Source organism: Peromyscus californicus, unplaced genomic scaffold, assembly GCF_007827085.1.
Source record: "Peromyscus californicus insignis strain IS unplaced genomic scaffold, ASM782708v3 Scaffold_4__1_contigs__length_199733344, whole genome shotgun sequence".
NCBI classification, from domain to species: Eukaryota; Metazoa; Chordata; class Mammalia; order Rodentia; family Cricetidae; genus Peromyscus; species Peromyscus californicus.
In genome coordinates, this window is record NW_026294562.1 from 68836811 (window position 1) to 68853452 (window position 16642).

At 45.9% G+C, this 16642-nt stretch overlaps 1 protein-coding gene across 9 annotated transcripts in view; it reads left to right on the plus strand.

Annotated features, from left to right (window-relative positions):
* CUNH10orf90 (chromosome unknown C10orf90 homolog) overlaps positions 1-16642 on the plus strand; it is a 232846-nt gene that overhangs the window by 14344 nt on the left and 201860 nt on the right. For 4 of the 9 annotated variants that reach the window (XM_052711888.1, XM_052711889.1, XM_052711895.1 and 1 more), the window contains exon 2: positions 10550-10622. The exons of 1 other annotated variant lie outside the window; for it this stretch is intronic. In XM_052711888.1, the coding sequence (XP_052567848.1) occupies positions 10550-10622 (73 nt within the window). Of the gene's footprint in view, positions 1-7144; positions 7270-10549; positions 10623-16642 lie in introns of those variants that run through there. 4 more of the 9 variants (XM_052711890.1, XM_052711891.1, XM_052711897.1 and 1 more) reach the window with 2 other exon arrangements.

Genomic DNA, 16642 nt, shown 5'->3' on the forward strand with positions numbered 1-16642 from the left:
ACCACGCCAGTGAGTAAGCTACCATCAGGCTGTTTGGCGATTTGTGTCATTTGAACACTCTTGATACCTGGCTAAGTCTGCAGTGAGTCAGGAGGTATGGCCTCTGTTTTTCTCCATCTCAGCCCCTGTCATCCATATCATATACCCAAAGAGTTTGGGATGATTAGATGGAAGCCCTACCTCTCTCTCTTTCCCCAGACTCTGCCCTCGAGAAAGCCCGCCAAACAGCAGCCCCTCCCCTAGAGCTTCCCTCCCCATTCCAGACCCCTCAATCTGTGAGAAAGCCCGCCAAAAGCCAGGCCCTCCCTGGAGCTACTCAAGACCATGCTGACAGGTTACTTAAGACCTGGTAGCCATATTTGCCACGTGACTCTATTCCTGCCTGCCTTTCCAAGCATTACCCAGGATTGCTTTGCTCTGCTCATTCAACCTGGATTTATTAATTCGGCTTGATTGGCTTATTACATTGACAGTGGAGGAACCCAGCAACCGGGGGTTTAAAACTTATCAGGTATGTGGACACATTGAAGTCTAGACATGACCTGCTCATCTTGAATTCACTGCGAGTCTATCCAACTCCAGAGTACCACAGGCTTCTGGGACTCTGACCCTGAGGGAATCGTTATGTCAAGGCCACCATTCCCTTTACCCACAAGCCAGCTCCACATCCTATCAGACTTCACTTCTGAGCTGTAAATTTAAAAATAAATTTATTGAAAATTTCAATATGGTAATACTAGAAGCAGAGACCTACAGAAGAAAAAAATGAATAAACTAGACTTAATAAAAATTGAAGGTATCTGGGTCAAAGGGTGCTAGCAACCATGGAATGGATGTACCTTGAAGATATTATGCCAAGTCAAGGAAGTCAGTATTAGTGGACTCCAGCTTCACCAGACAGCTGGCAGAGTCAAATTCACACAAACATAAAGAAGAACAGGGGCTAGGAGGGACTGGTGGAGAATGTACAGACCTATCTAATGGCTACAGAGCTTCCTTCTGGGGAAGACAACATTCTGGAAACTGACAGTGGCTGTATTAGTTACTTTACTGTTTCTGTGACAAAACACCAACCAAAGGGAGCTTAGAGAAGAAAGTTTATTGCAGCTTACAGCCCTGGTAGGAGAGCACGGGAAACCATGGCATGGTGGCAGGAGCAGGAAGCTGGCCGATGACGTGTCATTGGTACAGGAAGCAGAGGGGGAGGGGAAGTGGTCTGAAGCCATAAACCCTCAATAACCCCTGCTTCTGCATCAGTGACATACTTCCTCCAGCCAGGCTCCACCTCCTAAAGGTGCAGGTCTTCAAATACATGAGCCTGTGGGGGACATTTCCTATTCAACCACAACAGTGGTGATGGCTGAATAACATCACAGAGGCGCTTGATGACCTTTAAAAATGATTGCAAGGGGAGCTGGGGAACTGGTTTGGTTGGCAGAGTGCTTGCTTGACTGTGCAGCTCAGGGACCTGAGTTCAGATCTCCAGTACCCATATAAAACCTTAAACCCCAGTGCTTGTGGTGAGAAGGCACAAACAGGCATATCCCTAGAGCTCACTGGCTAGTCAGGCTCACCAAATTGATGAGCTCCAGGTTCAGTCAGAGAGCCTGCCTCAAAACATATTATGGAAGATGATTTGGAAGGCACTTACATTTGACCTCTGGCTTCCTTAGGCATATGCACACATGTATGACCTCCCCCACATGTACACCCACATGTACGTTGGCACACACATGAAAAAGTTCACACATATACTCATGCGTGCACACACACGTTGCAGTGGTGAATTTTATACTATGTTATGTATTACTACCATAAGAAGTCATTTGAGATGGCAGCATTAAGGCAATTGTGGAGCTTCTGTGTACAGACACTTAGGCAAACACAGGTCCCACACTCATAAAGCTGGCCTTGCACTTACTTGTGCTTAAGGTCCATGAACTCTGGGCACACATCTTAGTCCTCACTTGTAGGTTTTTCCAGTGGGTGGTAAGATACCCAAGGGCGACCTACTGACCCGGTTTATTTTCTGTTAGATGTGCTGGTTGAATCAAACTCTAAGCTAAATCAGAGCGTATTCAGGATATGCTTTTTTTTTAAAGCTCACCCTTATTAAAAATAAAATTTCCATATATCAATATTTATGGATTTTAAAAAGCGCGTAGTTCATTTTGTTTGGGCAGATGCAGACAGTGGTATAACCAGTACCAAATTGTGATCTGAGACATTTCCACTGGCCTCAAGGTTCCTCCTGCCTTGTGCTCTCTGAGCTCAGTACCCACCTGCACCAGGTACCTGGCAGCCACTTGCTTGCTTTCTAGAAATGACCAACAGCAGAAACCCTGTAGTCTACAGTGTTTTATGCCATGACAAATGTTACTTTTATGTTTGTGTGTGGTATTCGTATGTACATGTTTGTATATGCACATGTATGTACGAGACATGTGTTTCTGTATAGGCAGAGATTGGCATTCTGATGTCCAGTCATTCTTAACCTTATTTTTTTTATTACATTTGTGTGTGTGCGTGTGTGTGTGTGTGTGTGTGTGTGTGTGTGTGTGCATGCCTGCCCACATGTGTCACAGCACACATATGAAGGGTAGAGGGCAGCTTTTAGGAGTCAGTTCTCTCCTCCTATCACGTGGGTTCTGGAGCTTGAACTCAGGTCAGCAGACTTGGTGGCAAGCACCTTTAGCTGCTGAGCCATCTTGCCAGCCCTCTACCTTGTTTTTTGAAATACAGTCTCTCACTGAACCTGGAACTCCTTGATGGATCCAGACTGTCTAAATAACCAGCTCCAAGAGCCTCCTGTACCCACTACCTCAGCCCTGGGATTACAAGGGCATGCTGTTGGGGATTATTATTTTAAGGTGTGTTACTTTTGTTTATGTTGCACTTGTTTAACTCTGTGAAGCTGTGTTACTGTGCCTGTCTAAAACACCTGATGGTCTAATAAAGAACTGAAAGGCCAATAGCAAATCAGGAGAGAGAGAGAGGTGGGGCTGGCAGTCAGAGAGAAGATATGGAGGGAGAAATCTGGAAGGAAGAAAGGAGCCAAAGGACAGGGAGGACTCCAGGGGCCAGCCACCCAGCTACACAGCGAGCCACAGAATTAAGAGTAAGATTTTCAGAAGTAAGAGAACAGGAAAAGCTCAGAGGCATAAGGGTGATGGGATAATTTAAGAAACAAGCCAAGCTAAGGGTGGGCCTTTATAATTAAGAATAAGCCTCTGTGTGTGATTTATTTGGGAGCTGGGTGGCGGGCCCCCCAAAAGAGCAAAAACAACAACAGCATGCTGTTGCACACAGTTTTTGATGTGAGTCCTGGGGACCCCAAATCAGGTCCTTATGCTCATGTGGCAGGCACTTTACCCAATGACTCACCTCCTCAGCCCCAAGTATGTTCATTTTATCATCACCATGACCAAATGCCGGGCAAAAACAGTACAAGAGAGAAAAGATTTGTTTAGCTCAGGGTTCAGAAGTCTCAGCTGATCATGGAGAGGGCATGGCAGAGCAGAGACTTACATCAGGACACCCAGAAAGCAGAGTACGGTTATGATCAGAAGGCAAGAGTGGGATACAGCCCTCAAGGACACATCTCCTGTGACCTACTTCCTCCAATCAGCTCCCCACCACCTGACAATCTAGTCACAGCTTGAATCCAACAATGGATTAAACCGTTCAGTAGTAGGTCAGAGCCCTCGTGATTTAATCATCTCTGGAAATGCTCTCCTAGACACACCCAGAAGTGTGCTTTACAATCTCCCAGGAGTTTCTCCATCAAGTCAAGTTGACAGTCAAGATTAACAGTCACTCCAAGTTTCCAGGGCAACTTCTCATCATCATAATCAAATCAATCATTCCCTCCTGAGACAGCAGAAGGCTGGATGTGTGGGGCCCTGATACAGGCAAGTTTGTCTTTTAGCATGGCCAAGTTTAACGCTGAAACCGCTCATGGACGGTTGCTCTCTCTGTCATCAGTTGCTTCCAAGAGCTAACCATTACATTGTGGGAGCCCCTTTGACACTTGCTTCTTATATAAGACGTTTTTATCATGATGCCTTCAAGGAATGCTGCTATGGGGCTGCAATATGGTCACGTGTAGAAGGGGCTCAAGGTGGAGTTTGGTGCACAGTAGGGACTCAAGGATACTTCACTGTTGACCACACTATTGCTGACAGTTTTACAAACAACAATATTAAAAATGGCACTTCCATGCTGTGAAGATGGGGTTATGGTAGACCCTTTCTTCTAGGGTTGCCGTGGAAACCACATAATACCTCAGAAGCATTTAGCACTGCTCAGTTCATGGTAAACCCTCAAGAGCACAGCTGTGATCATTTTCTTGTGATAAAGTCATTAAGGACCAAATTGTGCTCTCCTCCAACAAGTAGAAGGTATAAGTGTCTCTCCCCTTAATTCTTAAAAAGTGTGAAAGTCAGGTATAAAAAGGCTCTCTTTAGATTGCTTTCTGTAAATTTAGTTTTTACATATACAAAACAAAAACAAACAAACAAACACCACTCAAGCAGCTACTAGCTTAAAATGTCAATCTCTTCCTCTTAGGCCGGAGGAGGAGTTCAATGCAGGCAGGTCAGTGAAGGGCCTGGAATTGCCCTGATCTTGCTCAGTGTTTTTGATTTTTGTCTTTGTTGCCTTGAATAAAGGAAAACATAAATGGCTGAGTTATTACCAGTCATAGATTGGAGAGGACTATTGAAATCTCAGAACTTTCTGGGGTGTTCCAAAGTCAGAGTGACTTTGCTGTTCTTGATTCTCAAGTAGTTCACACTGGGGGATGAGGGGAGGGCCAGTCGCTGGGGAAAGCAGGAAGTGGCACTAAATGATCACTGGGAGAAAAGTTTCCTCTTGGTACAAGAAACAGATTCAGCTCCTTAAGAGTCATCATCTCATGGGAAGTAAGAGAAAAGGAGAAGGATAATAGCAAACGTGATAGAACATGCTGGAAGGAATACTTAAGGAATCAGGGGATGACATCTTCTGAAATACAGAACAGTTTAGTTAAATTTGACCTTGTAGCAGGGTCATCAGCATCCCTGCACTTTGGAATGATTCTACCCACCATGCCTGGTGCTCATATAGGAATTTCCCATCAACGGCTCTGTTCTTGGCTGCTGTCACATCTACCCGCAGAAGGCAGCTGACGCTGCCCTGGTGGGAAGATGAAGAACAGGGTATTCTCTGCAGACCACTTCTCATTAAGCAGCCGGGGAAGAGACAGATGCCCTCCCTTCATGTGCCTCCAAGAGGAGGGGTGATGGAGATTATACCCTGATTTGATGCATTCTCAAACCAGAACCCCACCAGCTTCCACTTTCACAAAGGAGAATGCAGGAAAAGCAAGGAGAGACTGAACCATGCCATCTTCCTTCAGATCCTAAGAAGGGAACAATCCTCCATTTGCAATCAGATAAGGGGAATTATCTTCGGTAATAAAAGTCAATTGAGAATCTAAATGAAAAAATCTAATGCTTTTCATGCTGATTTATTTTAGATTAGAAAAAGTTAAACCAGAAGTAAACACGAAGAGACGGAGCATGGAGAGGGAGGCATGGTAGAGAGAGAAAGCGCAGATTTGAGCTATTATAGGTGCGGGGTTGCATTAACCAGAAAATACACTGTCCGACATTAATTACTGTTGCTGAAAAGAGTTCAGAAGATTGAAAACAAGTATGTACCACTGGCAAAGATCAATCATGCATCTGACTGGCGGAGGAGAGTGTGTGTGGTTCTAATAGAGCCCTCACTAAACAGTGGTCCAAGGCAACCCAACCATGCCACCCCACGGACTTCCTGCCCCCTACTGGAACATCATGTATTCCCAGGAAAAGATATTTTTGTGTTGGAAAGAGATGGTCATTTCTTTGGACTCCCAACAACTTCTGTCATTATCCTAAAGATAAGACCCGGCCCTAAACCTCTTGGTCTTAGGTTCCTTGGGCTACAAGTAGACTTGCGATACTCTTTCCTTTGCTCTGATGACTAGTCACCATCGGCAACTTGACTGGATTTAGAATCACTGTAGACAGGCCATAGATGTGTCTATAAATGGGTGTTTCCAGAAGAGCTTAAGAGAGTAGAGAAGACCCACCCTGAGTGTGCATGGCACCATCTCTTGGGCTGGGGATCCTGGTGGAGGAATCAAGGACAGTGAGCAGAGGACCAGTATCGTCCCTGTCTGCTTCCTGACTGCAGATGTAATGTGATCAGCTGCCTCATGCACCTGCTGCCCTGTCGTGCTCAGCATGATGGACTGTGTCCCCTTGAACTCTGAGTCGAAATAAGCCCTCCCTTCCCTTTAGTTGACTGCTGGGCATTTTGTCATAGCAAATAAGAAAAGTACCTAAGACACATGTGTCTGGAGAGGCAGCGTTAAGGAACTGGGCATAGGCAGCTGGGTTTCATCTAGACTGGAAATTCCCAACTGTTTTTCCCTACTCTCTTCTTTCCTGGGGTGTGAGGTTCAGTGTCTGGTTTGCTGACTTGATGTTTTCCAAGCTCAGGAATCGTCTCCAAGGCTGTTAGGCAAATGCATGTGCACACATGTCACACACTTGTGGACACTGCATTCTAGCCACAGAAAGAGAAGCTGGAGTCCTTGAGTGTAGAGGTGCAGGGGGAGTGTGTGAACTAGGCCGGAGCTGCTTCTGGCTTGGTGCTGAGGAGGTCCACAATCACCCACTCTCTGAAGACCTGTTTGGGTGCCATCTCCAGTAGGAAGCACAGAAATTTACTGAGACTCTGAGGAATCAAAGGAATTGCATTAATTTTGTATATCTTTTCACTGTTTGGAATAATGTTTTCACGAGCGAGCAAGCGAGGGCCTTTACTTGTGTAGCCGTCGTAGTGAACACCTTCAATGCTTCCTGTTGTGTCTAGAGTAGAACACCTTTAATGCTTCCTGTTGTGTCTAGGGTGGATCACGAGCCTTTCTGCTCTCACCACTCATCTGTTCATCCATCCATCCATTGTTCTGTTTGTATTTGGGGGATAAACTATGGACCCGGGGCTGTTGTGGATTTTGAAGTGTGGTTGTGAACGAAGAACTGACCTGTTAGGGGTGACTTTTCTTGGGGAGGAAATGGAGCACACACCGATCAATACACTGTGTATCTTACAGAGTTAAAACAGAGCTGAGGAGTGTCGTCTGTAACAAAGGCAGCCATCAGGGGCAGCTCACAGGTGATGACTACCATGAAGTTCAGACCTTATCTCTATGCAGGACCAAGTTTGTTTAAAAAAAATGTAAGTTTGTTAAAAAAAAAAAACACCTGTCCTTTAATAAGACGCATTCAGATTAGCTTAGCATTTGAGATCACTCGTGACATACTGTAATAGACAGATGAGGTAGATGTAGCCAGGATCACAGGCAATGTCATAATGGTGGCAGATGTCTGGGTTTCATTGTACACATGTGCTGTGACCTACAAAGCTGTTCTCTGATGTTGGCTAATTCAGATACTTCTGACATTTTGATATTATGAACTACTCTATTCAGAAAAAGCTCATGAAAATGAATGGCCTTTACTAGGTTTTTAATCTATTGGAATAAAAATCCTGGAAGCTGGGGAGACACAGAGCTAGGATTGCTTTATGGAAATGTCACAGGTGATGGAGGAGAGAGAGTAGGACGCTGCACAGGTTTTCATCAAGGCCATGGGAGACATGGATATGGGATGGTGAGGTGCTTAGGAAGGGTAGCCAATAGGAGCAGCTGGTAGGAGCCCTCCAGGAGAGTTGGCAGCATGGGCCACTGGAGAGCAGAACAAGAGGAACTCTGGGATGTGGGGCAGAGTCTCAACGAATACTGACAAACTGAAGAGTGAGTGGGGATCCCTGGAGTGGATGGCACCCTCAGGTGGGTTTGTCGAGAGTAGAAAGTCAGGGAGGAGAGCGTCTGGGAGGTGGGGGAGACATTGTTCATTTAAGAGTCAGGGGCAGGTAGGGATGTTGAGGAAGGTGTGGCTGGACATCCTGATGGGGGAGGTCCCTATGAAGTCAAGCCAATGGATCCTGGAGTACTGTGCACCGTGCTCCTGGGAAGGGAGGCTCTGTTTTGGTTTATTCACACACTCGTTCATTCCTTTACCTCCCCCCAACCAGTTCTAATTGAGGGCTCTAATGTGTCCAGCCATATATTTGGAGATAGGAATTTGTTGGCAAGCAGGGTATGATGTATTTTATTCTCACAGGCACTACACTTGAGAAACAGACAGGTGTGGCCCCATGCTTTCCACTGTATTTAGAAAGGAAGGCATGTGTTCTGAAGGTAAAGAATGGTAGGTGAGGGCATACAGAGCATGATCCTGACCTGGTTTTGATGATAATGTCAGGAGAGACTCATAAGGGCAAGTCATGTGAGATAAGTTCCATAGGAAGGCCTGGAAAGCACATTAAACAAATTCCTGAGTACTAGAAAAGACCCTGTGGTGGGTATATAAGCGTGTGCAGTCAGGGGGATGGAGAAGCTCACAGAGTGTGACCTGGGGATGGACTAAAACTATCAGGGGCAGACACACAGGGTCCTCTTGACACTTGGCCTTCATCACAGTGAAGGGCCTGTTCTTCTGTGTAAAGGGGTGGCTGTGAAAGACCTACAGAGAGTAGAGCCAAAGCTAGAACTTTCCAAACATTGTGAGTGGGTCAGGCTGACCAAAGGAGTTCCAGAGTCACCTGTCACTGGGCATCCTTAGATCCTTAGTGGCATCCTTAGATCCTTAGATCCTTTGGAGAAGCAGGGCGTTTGCAGAGGGGCCTAGTGTCTTAGTGACTCATCTGCTGCGATATCTAGGGTCCAACAGACAGAAGCCATCCTCAATCCAAACTGTCACACCTAATTTTTGGTTAGTTCACAGTGCCCCTGAGGCCTTGATGGAATGTACATCAGAGTAAATAAGTGAAGGTGACACCTGTGATGTCACATCCCAGCTGCAGTGACTTGATAGGTACCCTCAAAAGTGTGTACAGCAGTCTCCTTAAAACAGCCGCACAAGACCACAGCCCAGGAGAGAAGCAGCTAGCTCTAAGCTCACACTGGGCAGGTCCCCACTTCATCCCTCTACCTCCTGGCTGTTTGGGTTGCAGCTGCTGTTGAACTTGGCATTTGAATTGTTTTCTAACACCACACTCAGGGCAACTTTTTCCCCTTCCTGAAAACATTTCACACGTTATCCTGTATTTCCCGTGACATGTCCACACTAAGTGTGAGACTAGAACAGAGAGGAGTATGGTGGATATGTGAGCATTGCCGGAGTCTGCTGGTCAAACACTAACATTCAGTGCCCATGGTGACAGCTATGACGGAAATGATGACAGTGGCCTCAATGATGATCATGGCAGTAATGGTGATCATGCATGTCTCAGTTCATGTCCCAACCCCATTATGAGATTTTAGTGTGTGTGATTTTTTTTTTTTGAGCAACTTGGTGCATGGTTCCTGATCAACACCCTTTTGTCGTGTCAAATAAAGTTGGACATACCTTTTGTAGCCTCACTCTTATCATAACCAGATCCAACAGTGTCCCTCATAGTAACTGCTTTTACAAAGACTAGCAGAATTTCAACCATTTGCCTCTGAAGGGGAAAATCAGTGTGATAATGTGCTTATAGACAATAGAACTCTTTTGTGGACATTAATCTTATTTTCATTGGACTTTACAAGCTAATTCTTGAAATTTAATTGCTCAGTTAGTCGATTTACCAATATTTATTGAATGTTCAGGTTTAGCATCCACCCAACACTGGGAGGTGGTTTTTTTGATCTACTAACAAAATCCACCTGGAATCAATGTTAGCTGATTTCAACACCTTCCCCCCTCCCTCCCCTTCCTCCCTCCTTTCTTCCCTCTCTCTTCTTCTTCTGGTCTTCTGTCTCTCTCCTCCTTCCCTCTTGAACATTTTGAAGTAATCAGAAACCTATGCTTTACTTCATTGGCAGTGCTAATTAGATGGAGATATACTCACTCATAAGACTCTCTGGTTCTTTCTTGGGAGAACAGACAGATGCCAGGGATGTTTCTAGTTTTAAAAATAATGTATGCTCTCTCTTGGACTCTCTTACCCTGCCCTGTGTGTGATGTATACACACGTGTGTGTGTGTGTGTGTGTGTGTGTGTGTGTGTGTGTGTGTGTGTGTGTATACAGGCATGCATATGCCACAGTGCATATGGAGGTCAGAGGACAACCTTGGGTGTCAGTCCTCACTTCCTACCTTGCTTTGGGACAGGGTCCCTTTGTTGTGCACTGCGGTGTGTGCTAAGCCAGCTGGCCTGGGGGTTCTTGGAATTCTCCTGTCCTCCATCTTTCCAGAGAAGCCCTGGGGATGATAGATGCTCTCACCCCGTGCTCAGCTGAGCATGTATTGTGGGGATCTGACTCAGGTTGTCAGGCTTACACAGCAGCTGCTTTTCCCAGTCAGCCGTCTTCCCAGCACTCGGATGTGTGCTATTGATCAGAAAACAAAACAAAACAAAACAAAACCAAAAAACAAAAACAGAGAACTGGAAAAGTTTCTGTTGTTTTCCAGATGAACAGTCGACTTTTCTCATCCCCCAACGATGACTCTGCCTGGGAAAGAAATGAAACTCTTTCAAAAGCAGGTAAAGACTGAGCCTCTCAGATCCTCCCCGCTCCCCCGCCCTCCTCTCCCCTCCTCTCCCTTCCTCTGTCTTATTAATATGAGGTGCTAGCTAAGTGGTTGATTGGAAGGTCTAGCCTTCAGGCTTTCAGGCTGGCAGTCTCTGAGAAACCAACAAAGCAGTGGTCACCCCAAGTGGCACCTCTGGAACCTATGGTGAGCACAGGGCACCACAGTTTAGTGTACAGAGCCAGGCCAGCGCAGACTCAGATTCTACCAGGACTGAGCAACAGGGCAAATGGGCAACATTCTCAGAATGTGCTGGGTGTGGCTTAGATGTAGGAATAATAACCGTATGGCTGTAAATCATTTTTATGAGGCTTAAACTCAGAGTCACTACCTTGTAAAAACAGGAGGTGAGACGGTTACAGTTCATAATGTTTATGAAGTCTGCTAATATAAATTATGTGAGAAGAGCTCATCTCTACTGCCTTCCTGGTAGAAATCATATGGATTTAGGTCAAATGTTCTGATGGTCCTGAATAATAAGACTACTGGGTTAATAAAATATTCAATTCAGAGACACAAGCAAAAACAAATTTTAAAAGAATATTTTAATGTTGCAAATTATGTTTCTGAATCCTCATTTTAATCTTAATTCATAAGCATGGCACATGAATAGCTAGAGATGCAAAGTAGGTATATGTTTGTGTAGAAATGTGTGCATATATATGCATGTGCATTACATATCATATCTGTCTGTCTGTCTCCATATATCTCTTTTCTTTCCATTATCTGCTACTGCCTGACCATATAAACGATATCAGGCACCGGAATGTCTTCCCTGACCAGCATAGTCAACCCAAGACAAAAATGTTATTAGAAAGAAGCCTTCATACTTAATCCTCCCTGGAAGCCCCCAGAGTGTCCTTTGCCGCTTGTTCTTTAATAACGGCAGCTATTTAGTTTGGGAACATATGAAAATGTAGCCAAGATGCTGCCCGGAGTGAGAGCATGCCTCTGTTGATGGATGAATCTGCCTGGACAGCAAATGCCATCCCTGGAAGCAGAGCTGGCCATCGGCAGCTCCAGGGAGTTCAGTGACATTGAGAGGAGTGATGCATTGTCGCCAGGACAGCCATGGTGGCTGTGAGAGCAATCACACTGGGTAACTGAAGTGTGTGCCTGTGGTACTATATCTCAGAAATGGGTCATCTCTGGAGGAGCTAATTAGGCTTTCCATCGAGGATGCTGCTCCAGAGCAACCAAGACTGTGATGGCTCCAGATGGGGGTTTGATGGTCCAGGCTGCAGAAAATGTGACCAAGACATTCTGGGTGTATCAGTGGAAGGGGAAAACACAGCCTGAGATACTGGCTGTGCAGCCTGAGGAGTTCACCTTAGAGGTCTCTGCTTAGATAGGGCCAGGATCTTGACTGATATCACAGAAAATAATTTTGCAATGAGTCAGTGTGTGAATTGCTTTTTGTCTCTGTGTTAAAACACTAGGTGACCAAAAGTGACTTATATAAGAAATAATTTGTTTTGGTTTATGGTTCCAGAGGGCTAGAGTCTATAATGGTGGAGAAGGCCTAGACAGCCAGAGTAGGAGACTGAGAAATCACATCTTTAACCACAGATATGAAGCAGAGAGAGTGAACGGAAGTGGGATGGGCTATGAACTCTCAAAGCCCTCCCCCAGCAATGCACTTTGTTCAGTAAGGCTCCACCTCTTAAAGGTTCCATAGCGTCCTCAAAATAGCACATCTGCTGGACTGGGTCTTCAGACACATGAGCCTATGGGGGTATGGGGGGGAATATGTCTCATACAAACCACCACAGTCAGTATGAAGCAAAGTTGGGTTTAATTAAGAAAATAAGAGTAGCCACCCAGGAGTGAGTGTGTTTTTCTCTAGAAAGAATCACCCTTAGGTGGCTTTACAGTAGTTAGGCATCTGATTTTGAAGTCACAAAAGTGTTTCGGGATATAATTTGCAGTCAGGTTCAAAGTCTACAAGTTGAGTAAAGTTTAAGTAAGAATAATGAGCTGGCTTACACATTTCTCATCTCTTAAGAATGTCCTTTGTGATGGAGGCTGTAAGCAGGGGTTCTGAGGAGAGTTGTTTAGGTGTATGGGCGAGAGATGGGGCAAGAGTTGAGAATAAGCTCAAAGGTCACATATGCAGAAGTCAATGCGACATCTGCTCTAGATGTCCAGAAAATGGGGGCAGCTTGATGTAGTGTGTAAGGTAGGGTTATAGAATTTTGTAAAAATGTATTTGTCTGTCTATGTATGGAGGGGCATGCTTGTGCTGGTGCATGTGAATAGGTCAGGGCTAACTGATAAGAGTTGACTCTCATTCTGGGGATCAAACTCATATTGTCAGGCTTGGCGGCATGCATACCTACTCGGGGTGCCATCTCGTTGGCTTAGGTTACTTTCTTGCACAGCTTGGCTGAGGAAGCACCAGAAAAGCAGCTGAGAAGAACACAGGAGAAAACGGGAGCTGGGAAGTGTGTAGGGCTGTGAACCATGGAGTCCACATGTGTAGGTAGGAAGAGACCAGCATTCTTGAGTGTGCTTTTCTAGTTGAGACATCTCTCATGCCAACGGGGGACTTAGCCATCAATCGGATTTCACCTTATGGAAGGCCCTGCCATTTCCTCATTTCTTGGGTTCCTGAGATGGTTGAGCATAAGATTTTTCGTCTCTGTGGGGTTGCTCTAAAGCTCATCGATGAGGGGGTAGCCCCTGCTGTAAGAGCTTGATCAGGGTACTGGACCATAGGCTAGCAAGGTCTTGGTGCTGTCAGGAAGACTCAAGTAATACAGCTTGGGATCTTCATTTCTGCATCCCCATTAGCACCATGTAACTACTCATTCACTCATGTGAATTTCCATCATGCGAGGGCGGAGAGTTGAAGCTTTATGGTTAAATTGCCTTCTTGGCAAGACCTTGAGAATCTGTTGGCTTGAGTAGCATTTCAGTTTCCTATGATTAATAGGATCTGAACACGAAGGGAGAAAGAATGTGGGAAAGATGACTATTTCTACCCAAATTCACATCTGCTTTTAAAATCAGAAGGCGGTGGGAAGTCCCTTCCAAAGTCCAGTTCTCCATGTTCTAGAAGAGTCCCTTTGTCCTGTCCCTCACTCATCGCCCTGTGGCCTGGCTGCAGGCAAGGCTGCAGGTGTTAGGAAGGGGTGGTGGGGAGTCAGTAGCCTAGCTGGAGCACACCTGGGAAAACAGGTTAGCAGCAATGTCTGTGAAGGGAACAGATGGAGGTTGCCTGAACTCGCCATTACGGATTCTGGTGGCTTAGGGAGGAAAGCAGGGTGAAGGTGGCATGAATTTCCCGCCTCCTGATCAATTAGGGCTGACCTTTACAACTGGCAGTTTTAAAAGGGTGGGTCTGTGATGAATGAGAGGGATCAAGTCTCTGTAGTAGTTCCCTTAAACGAGGAGAATAATGGTTTCTCTGCCCAGCTCTCCTAAGAACAGAGTCTTACCATCTTTCCAATGATGGTTTTGGCTCTGTATGAGTGGAACAGTAATCCACACTACACACAAACCTTTGCTTCTGCTTTGAGGAGTACTGTCCCATTTCTCCATAACTGCAATCCCATTGCAGTTCCCACCACCATCTCTCTCTGTGTGCAGGGGGTCCGCTGCCTCACAGCCCCTGCTCAGCTTCTCCAGGGAGTTTTATTTTTCTTCCACAGTTTTGGGCAGCATCTCCTGGTTTATCTTGTCCATTGATCATCCTGCCTTCAGTACTGTGGGAACCGAGGACAAGGTACCTCCCTTTCTTCCTTGCTATGTCTACTGATGTGTAGAAGTTATTTAATAGATTAATCGGCAGGATTGATATCAGGCAGCTTCTTGGAGCCATTTCTATGTGAGGGGATTTTATTGAAGCCCAAGTCTCATAGATGAGCAGGGAGGGAACCTGACTGTGTGACAGTGGTGCAGAGTCTGGCAGGGAAAACATCTGCTTTTGGAAAACACCTGCTTTTAGGTTTCTCCAAGATTTTTTTACACACTTGTTAAGAGGCACCTGACTGTGTGTTGGCCCGCTTTGTCAACAGGGATGGGGGCTGATTTAAGTCTGCTGGGTACTTCCTCTGTGCAGTGCCCACCTTGTTCTGGTGTGGGGGGGGTGTCCCTGCTTTTCTGATCCCTTAGAAGAAATATCTGCTGCTGCTACCCACAGACAGCCCGAGGAGACACATGTGAGCTTATTGTACCCACTGAGGTAGGCCATTTACTGGAAAGGACGCATCCCTGTCACCCAGGACTGTGTGACAGCCCTATCTGCTGTGTCGTGAAGAATCATGACGGCTGTGTCCCTTCCTGAATTCTACCTACTGGCTGCCTGAGCCTTGGTTTTCGGTTGTATCACACTCCTCTATAAATAGTACAGTTAGCAGTTCTCTCCGCCCTGTGAGAGTTTCTCTCTGTAGCTTTGTCTTGGCCTTTATCACCTAGTACATAATCTAATTTAAGAATAATTGGTAAAATCCTGTTCTATGCAGAGCTCGCCTCTGCTTCCCAGTCCCAGCTTCCTGCCAGGCAGAGCTGCCGTCAGAGGCTTCAGTGTTTTCTCTTGAACTCACCAAAGCTTGCTGCTGCTTTGGGAAGATGAAGGGATGTGGCCATGGCACCTTACCAAGAGCTGGCCTGAGGCCGCCAGGCCATGAGGGCCACTGCCTTTCATTCTTAAAAGGCTAGAACTTTTCTCTGCAATTTCTTTCTTTCTCTTCCTTTTGTAAAACACAACAACCAACCAGCAAACAGCTTTTTTGTTGTCTTGAGACAAGACCTCATTGTGTAGCCCAGGATAGTCTGGAACTTAACTGTGTAGCCCAAGCTGACCCTGGACTTGTGGTAGCCTTCCTGCCTCAGTTTTCCAAGTGGTGGGATCACAGGTTCAAGCTGTGTGCCTGCTTTCTATCTATAATTTCAATTCATGTTCTCCCTGAAGCACACAAGTTCTGCCTTGCCCCAGGTGTTAGGGAGGTGCCTCTGATCAGGGAGTGTCCTGAGGGACAGACTGCTCTCTGGGCTGTTTCTTCAGGGAAGCATCACTGAGAAGCCCGAGGGCACTATTGAGTAGCAGCTCTGTGCCACTCAGCATAGAGTCAAGATCTCTTAAAAATTGCATGGTGAGCTGCTTCTGGCCTCAGAGTAGTTCCTACCCAGGGAAGATGAACCTGAACCATCAGTAAAGCTCACAACATAAGGGTCTCCAAGCCCCACCCAGAACCTACAGTATCTGAACCTACAGGGGCAGAGCCCATCTTCTTACCATGAAGGTCCCTGCTAAAATCCCTACTCCACGTCTTCTGGAATATCGCGGTTAGAACGTGAAGTGTTCCGCACAGGCTTATTGTTGTACACTTGGCTCCCAGCTGGTGGCGCTGTTTGGGAAGGTTGTGGAACCTTTAGCTGGGGAAGCCTTGCTGGAAGAAGTGGGTCACTGGGAACAGGTCTGAGATTTGATAGTGCAGCCTTTACTTCCTACCTTCTCTCTGCTTCCTAATTGTGGGTGGAATGTGACCAGTTGAATCACACCCTTGCCATCACTGTCCCTGACATGATAGACTGCATCCTTTCTTAAATCATGAGCCAAATTACATCCTTCCTTCTTTAGGATTCAGTTAGCAATTTTGTCACAGCACCTAGGAAAGTGACTAGTCCATAGGCTCACCGGCTCTCGCATTTTTAAGAACGAAAGGGGTAACAGTTGCTAGTCTTGTGACTACCATTGTATTGTGGAGAAGAGTCATGCAGAATAGTGTTTAATAAAGGGATGTCTTACCCATATCCTCTTCAGGTCAGAGGTGAGAGAGAATTCATGCTCTGGCATTATGGGATAGCCTGACAAGACACCCAACTCTGGTCAGAGAAAAATGGCACAAGTAATTACTGGAAGTCACATACCCTTTCTAGAACTGTGTGTTATCAGGGTGAACCTGCACAAGGAGGCATGTGAACCTCCAAATTCACATGGACCCTGATGGGTAGAAACTGCTTGTATGA